The 18,246-nt window shown below is 37.3% G+C and overlaps 1 protein-coding gene across 1 annotated transcript; it reads right to left on the reverse strand.

Moving 5' to 3' along the window:
• Window positions 1–10,304: 10,304 nt before the first annotated feature.
• Window positions 10,305–18,041, reverse strand: LOC139722163 (uncharacterized). Its single transcript, XM_071633477.1, has 6 exons — window positions 17,810–18,041; window positions 14,379–14,568; window positions 12,341–12,461; window positions 11,553–11,716; window positions 10,603–10,732; window positions 10,305–10,448 (listed from the first exon to the last, which is right to left on the reverse strand). Exons 2-6 carry the CDS (start codon window positions 14,552–14,554, stop codon window positions 10,305–10,307), a joined length of 735 nt encoding a protein of 244 aa, XP_071489578.1. The 5' UTR covers window positions 14,555–14,568; window positions 17,810–18,041.
• Window positions 18,042–18,246: the final 205 nt, after the last annotated feature.

Consider the following 18,246-nt stretch of genomic DNA (forward strand, 5'->3'; position numbering starts at 1 on the left):
TTTTGACGTGATCCTGACATCGCATAAAAAAACAAAGGGCACATTACGATAGCCCAAAGTCTCAGCTATAACATATTAAAATCTGGGAGAAATTCACGGAAGCATAAGTGAGCTAGTGCTCGATAAAGACAATCATGTCAATTTTCACATCTAGAAATATTCCCTCCCATGAGATAACACGTCATAACGAAGACACACAAAGAAGTACATGTGACCTTTGACACCTGGGGCTGTTTTTCTTGAGTTATTGCAAAGAAAGTTGCAGAAAGAAAGAAATATCTCAATACATCGAAGATAAGCATTAATTTCAACCAAGTTTTTTGACGTGATGACGACGTCGTATGAAAAAACAGAGCGAACATTATCGATAGCCCAAAGTCTCAGCTACAACATATTCAAATCTGGGGGAAATTCACTGAAGGGTAAGTGAGCTAGTGTTCGATAAAGACAATCATGTCAATTTTCACATCTAGAAAAATTCTCTCCCATAGAGATAACACGTCATAACGAAGATACAGAAACAAGTACATATGACCTTTGACCCCACTTTGCACAGACAAGATGGCATCTGAGCAAAAAGTGATTATTTTATGAAGTGATCCTTGTAACATGGTCTTTACGTGTGCAAAATATGAGAAAGATAGGACATGTATTCACCAAGATACAGGATGAAACATAAATGACCTTTGACCCTAATTTGCATACCCAAGATGTTGTCCGATCTAGTAGTTGTTATTTTATGAAATAATGTACGTGACATGAACTAAACATGTGCAAAATATGGGGGTGATAGGGCGTGTTTTTCTTGAGTTATTGCAAAGAAAGTTGCAGAAAAAAGAAATATCTCAATACATAGAAGATAAGCTTTAATTTCAACCAAGTTTTTTCATCGTGATTCCGACATCGTATGAAAAAACGAAGGGCAACTTGACGATAACGCAAAGTCTCAGCTACAACATATTAAAATCTGGGAGAAATTCACCGAAGGGTAAGTGAGCTAGTGCTGGATAAAGACAACCATGTCAATTTTCACATTAAAAAAAATCCCTCCCATAGAGATAACACGTCATAACCAAGACACAAAAAGAAGTACATATGACCTTTGACCAAAATTTGCACAGACAAGATGGCATCTGAGTAAAAAGTAGTTATTTTGTGAAATGATCCTTGTAACATGGTCTTTGCGTGTGCAAAATATGGCAAAGATAGGACATGCATTCACTAAGATACAGGATGAAACACTTATGACCTTTGACCCTCATTTACATACCCAAAATGGTGTCCGATCAAGTAGTCGTTATTTTATGAAATAATTTACGTGACATGAACTAAACATGTGCAAAATATGGAAGTGATAGAGGCCGTTTTTCTTGAGTTATTGCAAAGAAAGTTGCAGAAAGAAAGAAATATCTCAATACATAGAAGATAAGCCTGAATTTCAACCAAAATTGTTGACGTGATCCCGACAACGTATGAAAAAACGAAGGGCACACTTACGGTAGCGTAAAGTCTCAGCTACAACATATTTAAATCTGGGAGAAATTTACCGAAGGGTAAGTGAGCTAGTGCTCGATAAAGATAGTCATGTCAATTTTCATTTCCAAAAAAACTGCACTCCCATAGAGATAACACGTAAACTGGTCAAATTTGACAAGATTACTTTCAACCCATTTTTACGAGGTGATACCGTTATCCAGTCAAAATTTTGTAATTTTATGTTTGAAAGAACATTAAATAAGCTACAACATACTGAAATATGGGTGAAAATTGACAAAGGACTAGTGAGATACGCTCGAATAAACTTGAAATTTGATGACGTCATTTTGAAAATTTACTTTTTTTACTTTATTAAGAAATTTGATATCTTTTAATCATTTTGTCAACATTGCCACCCTATGAAATGACACGTACAACTCATCAGCTTTCAAAATATGTAAAGAAAATGGGGGGTCACCGTCCATCCTGACGAGTAAAATCGGATTTAAAATTGGTGGTTTTTTGGCATAGTTGCACTGTACATCGCCATTGACGTGCGCGCGGAATTTCAACTTTGACGGGCCCGTATGACGTCATATTGAGTTGGATTGAGTTGAAACTTGGTAGAAATATTCCTTGACATTTCAGACATCCGATCAAAGTGAAAAAAACTGGAAATTTCAATTGCATATGAGCTGTGCGTGCGTATATGCGCGCGCGCGTACGCGTCCGTCCGATTTTTTCAATTTTTCAAAAAATGCTCCAAATGGTCTGAAACGTGTGCAAAAAAAATTTGAGCTCGATTGGAGCATACAAATATTTTAACGCGCGCGTACGCGCACGTTTTAAGAGAAAATATGAATTTTGAGAACATGAGTAAAATGCGCATAACTTCAAATATATGTGACGTAAATTTCATTGAAAATTTTTATTCCATTAATGAGATATGATTGAGAATGTGTTTTCATATAATGACGTCATAGTGACGTCACGGTCAACTGATCACATTGATACATTAGATTTGTCGTCTTTGGGACATGATGCATACATGGTATGATTTTGAAATTGATAGGCAGCGGACTTTCTGAGCTAACCTCTGCACAACTTTTGCGGAGAAATAAAGAAAGAAAGAAGAAGAAAGAATCCGTACAGATACAGAAGGTGATCCGAAGGATACTCGGATCACCTAAAAAGAAGAAAGAATCCGTACAGATACAGAAGGTGATCCGAGAGGATACTCGGATCACCTAACTAGAGATTGTAATTTGTCATTACTGACAAATTAAGGTGATCCGATTTTTTTTTTCATCAATGATTCGAGTCCTGATCGCAATAGGCATGACCATACAGGTTTCGTCTGTTGTTAAAAACGTTGACCGTGTGATGTTTGAATTCTCGTTTAGAAAAGGGAGTCATATCTGCCATCTTTGGTACCAAATTCCGTATACACTAGATAACGAAGATACTCTCTAAAAAAAATCGAGTGAAAATTTTCACTCTAAAAAGAGTGAATACAAAAAAGAGTGAATTTCGAGTGAAATTGGAGTGAATTTTGAGTGAAAATGCTCATTTTCACTCATATTGGAGTGACGTCAGGGATCACTCCAAAATCTTCGAGTGATCCCTGACGTCACTCCAAAATGAGTGAAAATGAGCATTTTCACTCAAAATTCACTCCAATTTCACTTGAAATTCACTCTTTTTTGTATTCACTCTTTTTAGAGTGAAAATTTTCACTCGATTTTTTTTAGAGAGTACAACAACAAATACATATGACCTTTGACCCACCTTTACACTCCTAAGATGGCATCTGAGGAAAAAGTGGTTATTTTGTGAAATGATTCTTGCGACATCGTCTATACGTGTGCAAAATATGGGAAAGATAGGACAGGTATTCGCCAAGATACAAGATGAAACATTTACGACCTTTGACCCTAATTTACATACCCAAGATGTTGTCCGATCAAGTAGTTGTTATTTTATGAAATAATGTACGTGACATGAACTAAACATGTGCAGAATATGGGGGTGATAGGGAGTGTTTTTCTTGAGTTATTGCAAAGAAAGTTGCAGAAAGAAAGAAATATCTCAATACATAGAAGATAAGCTTTAATTTCAACCAAGTTTTTTATCGTGATCCCGACATCATATGAAAAAACAAAATCAAATGTAACGATAGCGCAAAGTCTCAGCTACAACATATTAAAATCTGGGAGAAATTCATCGAAGGGTAAGTGAACTAGTGCTCGATAAAGACAATCATGTCAATTTTCACATTTAAAAAAATTCCCTCCCATAGAGATAACACGTCATAACGAAGATACAAAAAGAAGTACATATGACCTTTGACCTCAATTTGCACAGACAAGATGGCATCTGAGTAAAAAGTGGTTATTTTGTGAAATGATCCTTGTAACATGGTCTTTGCGTTTGCAAAATATGGGAAAGATAGAACATGTATTCACTAAGATACAGGATGAAACACTTATGACCTTTGACCCTAATTTACATACCCAAGATGGTGTCCGATCAAGTAGTTGTTATTTTATGAAATAATGTACGTGACATGAACTAAACATGTGCAAAATATATAAGTGATAGGGCGTGTTTTTCTTGAGTTATTGCAAAGAAAGTTGCAGAAAGAAAGAAATATCTCAACACATCGAAGATCAGCCTGAATTTCAACCAAAATTTTTGACGTGATCCCGACAACGTATTAAAAAACGAAGGGCACACTAACGGTAGCGTAAAGTCTCAGCTACAACATATCAAAATATGGGAGAAATTTACCGAAGGGTAAGTGAGCTAGTGCTCGATAAAGATAGTCATGTCAATTTTCATTTCCAGAAAAACTGCACTCCCATAGAGATAACACGTAAACTGGTCAAATTTGACAAGGTTACTTTCAATCCATTTTTTCGAGGTGATACCGTTATCCAATCAAAATTTTGTAATTTTGTGTTTGAAAGAACATTAAATAAGCTACAACATACTGAAATCTGGGTGAAAATTGACAAAGGACTAGTGAGATACGCTCGAATGAACTTCAAATTTGATGACGTCATTTTGAAAATTTACTTTTTTTACTTTATTAAGAAATTTGCTATCTTTTAATCAGTTTGTCAGCATTGCCACCCCATGAAATGACATGTACAACTCATCAGGTTTTAAAATATGTAAAGAAAATGGGGGGTCACCGTCCATCCTGACGAGTAAAATCGAATTTAAAATTAGCAGTTTTTTGGCATAGTTGCACTGTATATCGCCATTGACGCGCGCGCGGAATTTCAACTTTGACGGGCCCGTATGACGTCATATTGAGTTGCATTGATTTGAAACTTGGTATAAATATTCCTTAACATTTAAGTCATCCGATCAAAGTGAAAAAACTGGAAATTTCAATTGCACATGAGCTGTGCGTGCGTATATGCGCGCGCGCGTACGCGTCCGTCCGATTTTTTCAATTTTTCAAAAAATGCTCCAAATGGTCTGAAACGTGTGCAAAAAAATTTTGAGCTCGATTGGAGCATACAAATATTTCAACGCGCGCGTACGCGCACGTTTTAAGAGAAAATATGAATTTTGAGAACATGAGTAGAATGCGCATAATTTGAAATATATGTGACGTAAATTTCATTGAAAAATTTCATTTCATTAATGAGATATGATTGAGAATGTGTTTTCATATAATGACGTCATAGTGACGTCACGGTCGACTGATCACAATGATACATTAGATTTGTCGTCTTTGGGACATGATGCATACATGGTATAATTTTGAAATTGATAGGCAGCGGACTTTCTGAGCTAACCTCTGCACAACTTTTGCGGAGAAATAAAGAAACAAAGAAGAAGAAAGAATCCGTACAGATACAGAAGGTGATCCGAAGGATACTCGGATCACCTAAAAAGAAGAAGAAGAAGAAGAAGAAAGAATCCGTACAGAAACAGAAGGTGATCCGAGAGGATACTCGGATCACCTAACTAGAGATTGTAATTTGTCATCACTGACAAATTAAGGTGATCCGATTTTTTTTTATCAATGATTCGAGTCCTGATCGCAATAGGCATGACCATACAAGTTTCATCTGTGTTTAGAGACATTGGCCGTGTGATGTTTGCATTCTCATTTAGCAAAGGGAGTCATATCTGCCATGTTAGGTACCAAATTCTGTATACACTATAACGAAGAAACAGCAACAAGTACATATGACCTTTGACCCACCTTTGCACTCCTAAGATTGCATCTGATGAAATAGTGGTTATTTTGTGAAATGATTCTCGCGACATCGTCTATACGTGTGAAAAATATGGGAAAGATAGGACAGGTATTCACTAAGATACAAGATGAAACATTTATGACCTTTGACCCTAATTTACATACCCAAGATGTTGTCCGATCTAGTAGTTGTTATTTTACGAAATAATGTACGAGCCATGAACTAAACATGTGCAAAATATGGGGGTGATAGGGCGTGTTTTTCTTGAGTTATTGCAAAGAAAGTTGCAGAAAGAAAGAAATATCTCAATACATAGAAGATAAGCTTTAATTTCAACCAAGTTTTTTTATCGTAATTCCGACATCGTATGAAAAAAACGAATGGCACATAACGATAGCGCAAAGTCTCAGCTACAACATATTAAAATCTGGGAGAACTTCACCGAAGGGTAAGTGAGCTAGTGCTCAATAAAGACAATCATGTCAATTTTCACATTTAAAAAAATTCCCTCCCATAGAGATAACACGTCATAACGAAGATACAAAAAGAAGTACATATGACCTTTGACCTCAATTTGCACAGACAAGATGGCATCTGAGTAAAAAGTGATTATTTTGTGTAATGATCCTTGTAACATGGTCTTTGCGTGTGCAAAATATGGGAAAGATACTACATGTATTCACTAAGATACAGGGTGAAACACTTATGACCTTTGACCCTAATTTACATACCCAAGATGGTGTCCGATCAAGTAGTTGTTATTTTATGAAATAATTCACGTGACATGAACTAAACATGTGCAAAATATGGAAGTGATAGAGGCCGTTTTTCTTGAGTTATTGCAAAGAAAGTTGCAGAAAGAAAGAAATATCTCAATACATCGAAGATAAGCCTGAATTTCAACCCAATTTTTTGGCGTGATTCTGACATCGTATGAAAAAACAAAGGGCACACTTACGGTAGCGTAAAGTCTCAGCTACAACATATTAAAATCTGGGAGAAATTTACCGAAGCTTAAGTGAGCTAATGCTCGATAAAGATAGTAATGTCAATTTTCATTTCCAGAAAAACTGCACTCCCATAGAGATAACACGTAAACTGGTCAAATTTGACAAGATTACTTTCAATCCATTTTTACGAGGTGATACCGTTATCCAATCAAAATTTTGTTATTTTATGTTTGAAAGAACATTAAATAAGCTACATCATACTGAAATCTAGGTGAAAATTGACAAAGGACTAGTGAGATACGCTCGAATGAACTTGAAATTTGATGACGTCATTTTGAAAATTTACTTTTTGTACTTTATTAAGAAATTTGCTATCTTTTAGTCATTTTGTCAGCATTGCCACCCCATGAAATGACATGTACAACTCATCAGCTTTCAAAATATGTACAGAAAATGGGGGGTCACCGTCCATCCTGACGAGTAAAATCGGATTTAAAATTGGCGGTTTTTTGGCATAGTTGCACTGTATATCGCCATTGACGCGCGCGCGGAATTTCAACTTTGACGGGCCCGTATGACGTCATATTGAGTCGGATTGACTTGAAACTTGGTAGAAATATTCCTTGACATTTCAGACAGCCGATAAGTGTGAAAAAACGGGAAATTTCTATTGCATATGAGCTGTGCGTGCGTATATGTGCGCGCGCGTACGCGTCCGTCCAATTTTTTCAATTTTTCAAAAAATGCTCCAAATGATCTGAAACGTGTGCAAAAAAAATTTGAGCTCGATTGGAGCATGTCCACATTTTAACGCGCGCGTACGCGCACGGTTTGAGTGTAAACTGAAATGTGAGAAAATGTGTAGAATACGCTTGATTTGAACTATATGTGACGTAAATTTCATGGAAAAATTCCTTTCCATTAATGAGATATTAATGAAAATGTGTTTTCATATAATGACGTCATAGTGACGTCACGGTCCATTGATCACAATGATTTTACAAAATCTGTCGTCTTTGTGACATGATACATATATGGTATAATTTTGAAATTGATAGGCAGAGGACTTTCTGAGTTAATCTCTGCACAACTTTTGTCCAGAAATAAAGAATCAGTACAGATACAATAGGTGATCCGAAGGATACTCGGATCACCTAACTAGAGATTGTAATTTGTCATCACTGACAAATTAAGGTGATCCGATCTTTTTTTTTAATCAATGATTCGAGTCCTGATACTGCAAAGTCTCAGCTACAACATATCAAAATCTGAGAGAAATTCACCGAAGCATAAGTAAGATAGTGCTCGATAAAGAGAGTCATGTCAATTTTCACATCTAAAAAATTCCCTCCCATAGAGATAACACGTCATAGCAAAGATAGAAAAAGAAGTACATATGACCTTTGACCCCACTTTGCACAGACAAGATGGCATCTGAGCAAAAAGTGGTTATTTTATGAAATGATTCCTGTAACATGGTCTTTACGTGTGCAAAATATGGGAAAGATAGGACATGTATTCACCAAGATACAGGATGAAACATCTATGACCTTTGACCCTAATTTACATACCCAAGATGGCGTCTGATCAAGTAGTTGTGATTTTATGAAATAATTTTCGTGACATGAACTAAACATGTGCAAAATATGAAGGTGATAGGGGCTGTTTTTCTTGAGTTATTGCAAAGAAAGTTGCAAAAAGAAAGAAATATTTCAATACATCGAAGATAAACTTTAATTTCAACCAAGTTTTTTTACGTGATCCCGACAACGTATGAAAAAACGAAGGGCACACTTACGATAGCCCTACATCTCAGCTACAACATATTAAAATCTTAGAGAAATTCACCGAAGCATAAGTGAGCTAGTGCTCGATAAAAATAGTAATGTCAATTTTCATTTCCATAAAAATTGCACCCCCATAGAGATTACACGTAAACTGGTCAAATTTGACAAGGTTACCTTCAATCCATTTTTTTGAGGTGATGTCGTCATCAAATCAAAATTGTTTAATTACATTTATGAAAGAACATTTCATAAGCTACAATATATTGAAATTTGGGTGAAAATTGGCAAAGGATTAGTGAGATACGCTCGAGTAAACTTGAAATTTGATGACGTCATTTTGAAAATTTACTTTTTTTACTTTATTAAGAAATTTGATATATTTTAATCATTTTATCCGCATAGCCAGCCCATGAAATGACATGTACAACTCATCACCTTTCAGAATATGTAAAGAAAATGGGGGGTCACCGTCCATCCTGACGAGTAAAATCCGATTTAAAATTGGCGGTTTTTTGGCATAGTTGCACTGTGTATCCCCATTGACGCACGCGCGGAATTTTGAATTTGACGGGCCCGTATGACGTCATATTGAGTCGGATCGACTTGAAACTTGGTAGAAATATTCCTTGAAATTTCGGACATCCGATCCGTGTGAAAAAATTGAAAATTTCTATTTCATATTAGCTGTGCGTGCGTATATGTGCGCGCGCGTACGCGTCCGTCCAATTTTTTCAATTTTTCAAAAAATGCTCCAAATGGTCTGAAACGTGTGCAAAAAAAAATTGAGCTGGATTTGAGCATACAAATATTTCAACGCGCGCGTACGCGCGCGTTTTGAGATAAATATGAATTTTGAGAATATGAGTAGAATGCGCTTGACTTGAAATATATGTGACGTAAATTTCATTGAAATATTCCATTCCATTAATGAGATATGATTGAAAATGTGTTTTCATATAATGACGTCATAGTGACGTCACGGTCGACTGATCACTACGATTTTACTTGACCCGTCGTCTTTGGGACATGATACATATATGGTATAATTTTGGCATTGATAGGAAGAGGACTTTCTGAGCTAACCGATACACAAATTTTGTCCAGAAATAAAGAAGAAGAAGAAGAAGGAAAACAAAGAATCAGTACAGATACAGAAGGTGATCCGAGAGGATACTCGGATCACCTAATCAGTACAGATACAGAAGGTGATCCGAGAGGATTCTCGGATCACCTAATTATGTATTTTGCGTGATAGAGACACCACACAGATACACTGAACAACAAAGCCGTCGAAAATCATTATTCTATTTCTGATATGTATGTAATTTCTGTCAATATCGACAGAAGGTAACATACGCAAATAGAGATATGGTTGTGGACTGATTGCCACCTGGTCAAGCAGTCGTGTTAACAATCGGTGTGTTTTCTGAAACGTTGGAATAGTTTGATAAATAGCTATAAGCCAAGGAGCTCAAGTTAAGTCGTCACAAGATGATAATAATGATAGTGATAAAAATGATAACTAGACTACAAATGAAATAGTATAGAACGATGCCAAGTTTCCATGTAGGCCTACATGAAAAATCCAAAGTTTCAAACCTTCAAAAAGAGTTGATTCTGACACTGTGGAAAACCACATCAATATCAGTACTTCCGTTACAACACAGCTTGCACTACAATCAACCCTCCCACAATGGTAGTAATGAGTATAACAAGAGTAGAAGTTATCATGATAACGTAACGATGATTTCATCAGAAATGTGATAGTAATACACAAAATGAAAAGAAGATGACAAGTGAGGGAATAAAGAAGAATATCAATTAAAATATCAACATCATTCTAAACATCTCTGTCTTGCACTAAGCTCTCCCTACCCAGCAACACCTAAAAGGTTGTGGTTGGTGGCGTAGTCAGCAAGGCGTTGATGGTCGCGATTCTCCCCGAAATCCACGTCATCTCGTCTCATCCACTGGTCGTATGCATCCAGGATGTTTGGTACGAGCTTCTCGCATCCCTATAGAGAGAAGGATATGAAGTGAATGATATCAATAAGCGTTCATAGAAATCACGCTAATATACAATGTTAAGTTGATGTGGGTTTTTTATCAATAACTGAATTTTGCAAGTATAGTAGTATAATGCAAGATTTAAATGCGATGCGTGCTTACCTCCCAACTCATGTCGCTGGCCTCGATTACCGTCAGTGCAACTATGACGTGCATTGGCGAGGCGCTCTTTAAACATGACGTCACGAGTTCAGCGTATGCGGCATTGACTTTCTTCACAATCTTGTCTCGGCTGGATATAAAAAAAGCGAAACAAAAAAGAACACGCAAACAAAACAATTAAACAATAACAAGTAACAGAACCCCCCCCCCCCCCCCCAAAGAAAAAAAAAAAAAAAAGCACGTGCGGCCATCATTTTGGCATAGTGAAAATTATTCCAGCATCACAACCGATACAACTAATTCACCAGCAGAATATCGAGCTTCACCAACATCTTCACTGCAAGAGTAGCAAGTTCAGAAGTTGATTCTCACCCTTATACTTCACTGATCCGTAAGGGTAGAATTTACCTACAACGAACTATACCAGTCTTGGTTGCCACGTCCGATTAAATCAGCCTGTGCGTCGACTGGTCTCTTAAATCACACATTTCGCAGAGAGTTTGACAACTTGAAACTCCAGTCTTTGGAAGCTTTAGCACCATGAAATGTTGCTCAAGGGTTGTCTAGTTTTACCTGACTGTTGTACGATTTGCGATTTTAAATTTGCAAATGAGGAATTCGTAGTGGGGAAGAGATAGCCACACACTGCTTTAGCCCCAAAGTTTAAAATGCTATGTTAGAGGAGGTTTCGGAGGTTTCTTCGGGGAGGTTTCTTTTTTTTTTTAATCTCCCTTCTATACAAGTCAAAACTTATAATGTAACCATAACTTACGATTCTGAAAACTCATGGATATCATAAATCAAGACGATGAGACACATGAAATCATTAGCCACATTGCTTTGTTTGATTTATGAAAAGTAATGTCACCCTTATCCAAGCCTACTATTTCCAGTAGTGCTACCCTCCTCCCATTATAACAAATGGCGTCTTTGTTACTGTGTATAATTACCTGCATGCTCGTACTGAGTAATCCACTGCACTCTGCAGGGCGCCCCCGAAGTCGGACCACGACAGGTGCTTTTTCCTTTCTTCCCACTCCCCGTCGTTCTTAGGGATCCATTCGATCGGCTCCTTTAGGATTTCAATCATCTTCTTTATCGCATCTTCGTGACCCTTATTAATAAAATCAATAAAGACAGTGAAGTTGAAGGTTTTGTGAGAGAAGAGAGCTGAAAGACGTAGGGGTGTCACAGGTGTGGGATGGCAGGAATATATGATGCACTTAACTATAATCATAACTATGGAGTGATAATAGTGTTGTATTCCTAAAAATTACCAAGTTAGACTATAGATATTGAAAAGGGTCATTACGTCATTGCAATTAGAACAGTGATAGGTACCATTTCTATATTTGGATTTAGAAAGAACAGCTCAACCAGGGAGGTGGGTCCCACCTCCCTGGCTCAATCGAGGATGAACGCCCCTGGCGGCGTTCAAACATTTCCTTAGACCGTTAATCATTTACCTTATAGAATACAGGGCCGTATCAACCACACCGAGATGCCCCAATCTTCCAGGCCATGTGCACTTCGGAATTATAGCTCACAGGGAAGGAGATGCTTGTCGATAATTGTTGAAATGTTAAGTCGCATTTACCCATTGATTTATAAGTAAATGTATATAATGTGTGGCGTCGTTGTGCAATTTGCAATTGGCTGGTGTGCGGTATATAAGAGCCTATATTTGAGAGACACTTTCTAGAGTAATGTATTGAGCAATATTGACTACATAAAGTACCTTCCATTTGACGTAGAACTTTTCTCTGAGGATGTCTTCCACCAATTTGTAGTAGGATTTCGTCTTTTTCTTCATGCTTTCGATGCATATTTCTACCATCAGAGCCTCATGCTTGTTTTTCCTGCAAGGGAAAAGAAAATTCTCAGCTTCATTCTGGGTCAACAGATTACGAGACCTGCCTACAGGAAATACTAGGTTGTCAATGGGTAGCGGCCATTAGTGCGAACAATACTGGCTTTCTTGGTAAACTGATCATGGAAATAAGATGATAGTTGGTGACTTGCAATTATAAGACAATGTCAGAGTAAAATAAATGAGACGGGAAGCTCACTACCGTCAAGGTGCCCGCAATATGTCGCACTTCCTGTTTTGAGTCCGGGTTTGGTCACATGATCATAATGATGCAGGGAAAAATGACACGATAAAAAACAAAACAAAACAAAATAAAACAAAAAAAAAAGGGTCCGAAAAAATAAACCCCTCGAAACGGGATATCAAAAGCTCCAACATTAAGGGTTAGTCATTTTTAATCATAATAATTTCAAGGATCGTACTTTGATGATGTTTCGTTTAGTTCGATCCAGTAAGTTTTATTTCCCCACTTGTACAAAAAAAAAAAAAAATCAGTATGACAAAATCAAAAGTCCTGAAAATATGAACAAGAGTTATCATTACATATACATAATTATGTGAATAATACGGACATATATTTCATTGTAGATCGTAACGTTTGTTTGGTAGATACTTTATTTTCTGCAAATCAATGTACGTAAGTTACATAATCATGAAGATGCAGGAAATATACAAAGTAAATTCAACTCAGAGTCGTTTGACTTGCATAAACCACGATATATATAAGTACATAATCATGAACATGTGGGAAATATATAAAATAAATTTAACACAGTCTTTTGACTTCCATAAACAATGATATGAAAGAAAATTAATGATGTAATATACAGTATGCATGTCTATGCAGCAGTGATAAGAATAACATTTGTAGTTAAGAAACGATTATGCAGGTGGAAGAGACCGTTATTTATAACCAAATCGCTTGACTTGGACAACGACCTCTAGACATTGTGATTTGTTACAATTCTCTCCTGTAGGTTACAATGAGAGCTTAAATGTAGGCTATTAAATAAAACCCTAAAAGACTCTATGCTTCCTGATGTAAATGTTAATCATCAGATATCTGAAGTCTTAAGTATGTCATGGATTTTCACGAGGGTTTATTTCAACAAGTAATCTCATTGTTAGAGAAAGGCCCTCTTTCGCACTAATCTTATGACCCAAATGCCCCATAGTCACTAGTAACATGGGATTTGTGAGATTCCTTATTTTCTTTTCCCATAATGCAAATCCATACCATATTCATTTGATTTTAATAATGAATGATTGTTGTTTTTTCATTAAAAGTTAAAAGGTCACATGTTTTCACAGAATATTGATGCCGATCGCAGACAAATTAGCTTACGTGATCATGGCCGTATTCACACACGAGTCAACAAGAGGGATCGATTTCTGTATCGCAATGCGGATTGCGATAATAAATGTTTTTGTTGTTGTTGTTGTTGTTGCTCACTCGCGAATTTAAAGGTTTGCGCATCACAATGCCAAACTTTAGTTTCAAAAATCTATCATTCTGGTATGTGTGTGTGTGTGTGTGTGTGTGTCTGTATATTTGTGTGAACGGCATCAATGTTATCATGTAATCACTTTCTCGTCAACTTATGAAAATAGAAATAAGACATAATACCATGAAAATTATGTATTTTAAATCGATTATTACACTACAACCCTATCCCAGAAAGATAACATTGTTCAGTTATACTAACACACCAACAAATATGCTGTTAAAGTGATTCAACCTTTCAAAATATCATTCAACATATCCTAGTCGAGGGATGTACCTATCAGACTGGATTCAAACTTATAAAGAGGAACATGACACGTTTAAGACTTCGGATCATTTCGACTCTGTCACATTGCTCTCTCAGGGAAGGGGAAAAAAAAAGATATAAAGCCCCAGACTTACGCTTCTTTCACCTTCGAGAACAGCTTGCGTTCCACTTCCCACAGGCACACATCTTCGAAGCTGTCCTTGCCTCCCGGGTCAGCTTTGATGCACTCCAACACTTTAGGTAGATGTTTTTGCAGGTCCTCCGGGGTCTCTATGAACTCCTTCTTGAGCGCCTTAAAGTCGGTCGCCATGTTTTCCTAATCGTCTGCTCGGTAAAGCAAGATAGACATGTTTCAATATCCACAGCAAAATTCTATATACATGTAATACAGTTTATTATGACTTTGCGCGGTTCATCATCTGCCACTGACCTGTGTCTATTATCGTAGTGTAATAAGGAACTTCCTGCCACGGAGGTATGGTTGTATTCAAAATTATGTAGAAGGGAAACGATTCTATGGAAGTGTTATTCTAAAAACGCTAGTGCTAGTGCACCCTGAAATATCAGACAGATCTGGCAGAAAATGAAACTGGTCAGTCTTGTTTGAAACCACATTCCTCTCACTGTCAGAGCTCAATCGTGCGTAAAACGGCGGGGAAAAGTTCAATGTCAGATACAAAACCGGCACCGGGTGATCTATTCCCGTATGGACACACGACCATGTATATCAATATTGCGATTACCTCATACGGTGGAAAGACAATTACGTATGAAGAGATAAAACGGGCTGTTTGTTTTAGTAACCTTTGTCACAAATTTGGCAGCGGACAGTCCTATACTGTTTAACCGTTCTTCGATGAATCGGCACTGCGTGTGTGCTTGGCATCAGTGCATGATGAGCGTTAAGTCTATCCGCCAGCCTTGCCCCATTTTTTTATAAGGAGTAGTTTCCTGAATCCTGTTGTTGCCTTTTCTGAACAGGAAGTAGGCGGCCTCTACGGGTATAACCACGAGGCAGAGCACGATGTAAAGACATGGATAATTGATATGATTATGCATGCATGCGATATAGTGTACAACTCTTCATGACATTGTGCTTTAACATCTTTGATGGACATATATTAGTAAATATGGTTATGTCCCTGATTGTAATGACAATGATGGTAACAATAACAATCAAATTCATAACATTTGAATCACTAATATGTATATGATCACAAATATATTATATATCAACTCCAAATATCAAAATGCATATGGCACAGCTAGAAACTGCAGACACAACTCAAAATTTCAGTCATTAATCATTCTTGAAACAATAATGCATATTACTAGACATGATTATACTAATGATTATATACACGCATTTTCCCAGCCTATATCTCACCCGTATAAATCGCTAAAGTAGCATGTAGTAATTTTGTGTCCTTTTCCATATAGATTTCAAGAGAACACATTGATTAACAATCATTATCCGCCCCAATTTTTTGGTTGCGCCCATCACTATGATATCGAGCTAATGGCGGCAGCGTCCACTGCATGACATGACGTATTCCACATTCACCACGCTCAATATTTACGCGTTACCATGGCATGGGAGAAGCGACAGCCCGTAGCCACCGACTATCTACGACCTTTCCCTCTATAGTTAGTGCTAATAAAGCATTGTCAAGACTGCTGTTGGGAGTGTTAGTTTTGTTGCGTGTATTCAGAAATATCAAATATGTTGACTTTCTTGCAGCGAAAGCTGGGAACCGTACGCACACAAAATGGAAACTGGGAAAATTTGTAAGTGGCTTTAAAGTGCCCGTCAATTTGATAAGGCTCTTTTGAATATTGTGGCTACCGTAGCATTCACAAGTTCACCATTCGATGTCTACATTTCACTTTGATCAGGTCGACGACCTGTTCCAAAAGATGGACACTAGTTGAAGCTATTTGAGTAATGATGTCACAAAGAGCTTAGATCTGCTTGAGACGGTGAGCAAATTATTGAGAGAGGTTTTAGACAAAATTGACTATTAGTTGTATCAATGAGGTCCATAGCAGGAAACCCGGACAAAACGTTTGATATTTCCTGTTCGTCATGTGTACTCGCAGCGGTGTTTCCTTGTATCCACCGTGAATGAGCGCTTCTTCCTGATTCTTTTTGAATACGCAGGACGTCTTTGTCAAATCAAAATTGAAGAAAGATAACTTGTCCTTGAAACCTTCCTTTAGGAGCCACTGTGGCATTTCCTTTACCAACATCCTTTCCACGATTTTCCTCCGAAATAAAAACGGAAAAGCTGACAAGTTTTCTCCGACAAGGGTTTTTCTTTTCACGCCGCCTTGAGACCTCGTCAATGTATGATTGTGATCAGCGATCAATGCATTTTTCTTCCTAGGCCTATATACTGCCACAAATACTACATTACAATAATTCTTTTTTCATCCTGTCGACCTACATGTTGACATAACATTTAATTTGCTCATTGCTTGATACATAGTACACCGTCGTGATGATTGTATTGCTAATACTAATAATGATAGATAATGAAAAATGATAATGATGATAGTAGTGAAAAAAAAAACCCGACTCCATCTAGTAAGTTGGTCAATGTGCAGTGATCAAAACAAAATTTGTATTATGACAGTAGCGATGATAATGAGGAAGTGATGTCGATGATAATCATAGTAATGACCATGACAACTATAGTTGTTTTACTTCTTACAATAACAGCGCAATAATGTATCATGGCCGTAAAGGGGGGGGGGGGCATCAGTGCGCTCTACATTCAAAGTGACGCAATCAACATGACTGCTGAATTCGGGACACAAATGAGAAGGATATGAAGAATAAATAGAAGGATTCGTGTAGGTTGTGCTTAGTGAAAGTGTGAGAAACAAATATGTGATAGCGTTGGCATTACTTTAATTCATGCATATTATATTGCTTTAGTGTCTACACTTCATGTATATCGTTGAAATACAATAACATTATTGCACTATGTGCTCAAACTTCTAAGGGTGTAATGTGATTACTACTTTTCTCAAATAACATCGGGGGGCATTTCATGAAGCAAATTTGCTCTCAGGCAATCAGATGCAAGGATTTCAGTAGCTTGTATCAGTTTGTCAGAAAAATATCCACCAAAATGCTTCATCAAATGCCCATCAGATGCACTGTTGGTCTGTGACTCAGTGCTAATTATTGTTGGTTGGTATAACATTAAAGGCCTAAGGGTCTAAATCTACAAGATACCGCCTTCTTGAAAAAGGAGGTGCACCCATTGCCTAGAAGTGATTAAGTTACAATGGTTCTGTTGCGTGAACGTTATAATGTGTTATTCTAGATATGCATTCATAAGAGATATCGCACGTTATACGCAACAGCTTTTAAGTATTTAACCAGGGAGGTGGAAATTTAACGTAGTAGGCCTATAACATATTATTTTGATATAGATGCATGCATGTTACACAGACAGATGATGTTATAATACGTAAAGTCACAGTCATCTCAATCCTGTTTTATATGAGGACATCAGAAGGTAAATGTATTAAGGTAGATAGCTCTTATACTCACGGTATTGGCTTTTCTTATTCTCCTGTTCGAATGCAGATCCACGAGAGCGCAATCATCATTTGCAAACTGAGATGTATGTATATGGGCTGTTTCTGTTTGCGTTCACATTTTCTGGCCCCCTAAAGCGAAACAGGAACAGACCAACCTGCTAGATATAAAACAGAGAAATAAGATAGACGTCTACTAAGCACTACAGTTGCCATGGCATATCCTGTCCTGAAATAATTGCTTCGGATGCATGGGCGTTCAGCACTGTGCACGACACATGGAGGCAGGTATCGATGAGCTCATATACACACGTTTATTTCGTGTGTTATCAGCCTGTACTGCAGAATTGGCAGCGTGTCCTCACCATGCAAACCGAACCGGTAGCATGACTGGCATGAGGTATTGTTGTCAGGGGCCCATGGCGACAGATAGCGCGGCTCTCATCGAGG

This window comes from Diadema antillarum, unplaced genomic scaffold (assembly GCF_040938485.1).
Source record: "Diadema antillarum isolate AM-2024a unplaced genomic scaffold, OU_Dant_1.0 scf00000159, whole genome shotgun sequence".
NCBI lineage: Eukaryota > Metazoa > Echinodermata > Echinoidea > Diadematoida > Diadematidae > Diadema > Diadema antillarum.

Coding starts and splice junctions, on each gene's coding strand:
- LOC139722163 (XM_071633477.1), bottom strand. CDS start 14,554: ATGGCGACCGACTTTAAGGCGCTCAAGAAGGAGTTCATAGAGACCCCG. Junction 11,717..12,340: donor AGTTCTACGTCAAATGGAAG/GTACTTTATGTA, acceptor TTTATTAATAAG/GGTCACGAAGATGCGATAAA. Junction 10,449..10,602: donor CCAGCGACATGAGTTGGGAG/GTAAGCACGCAT, acceptor TTCTCTCTATAG/GGATGCGAGAAGCTCGTACC.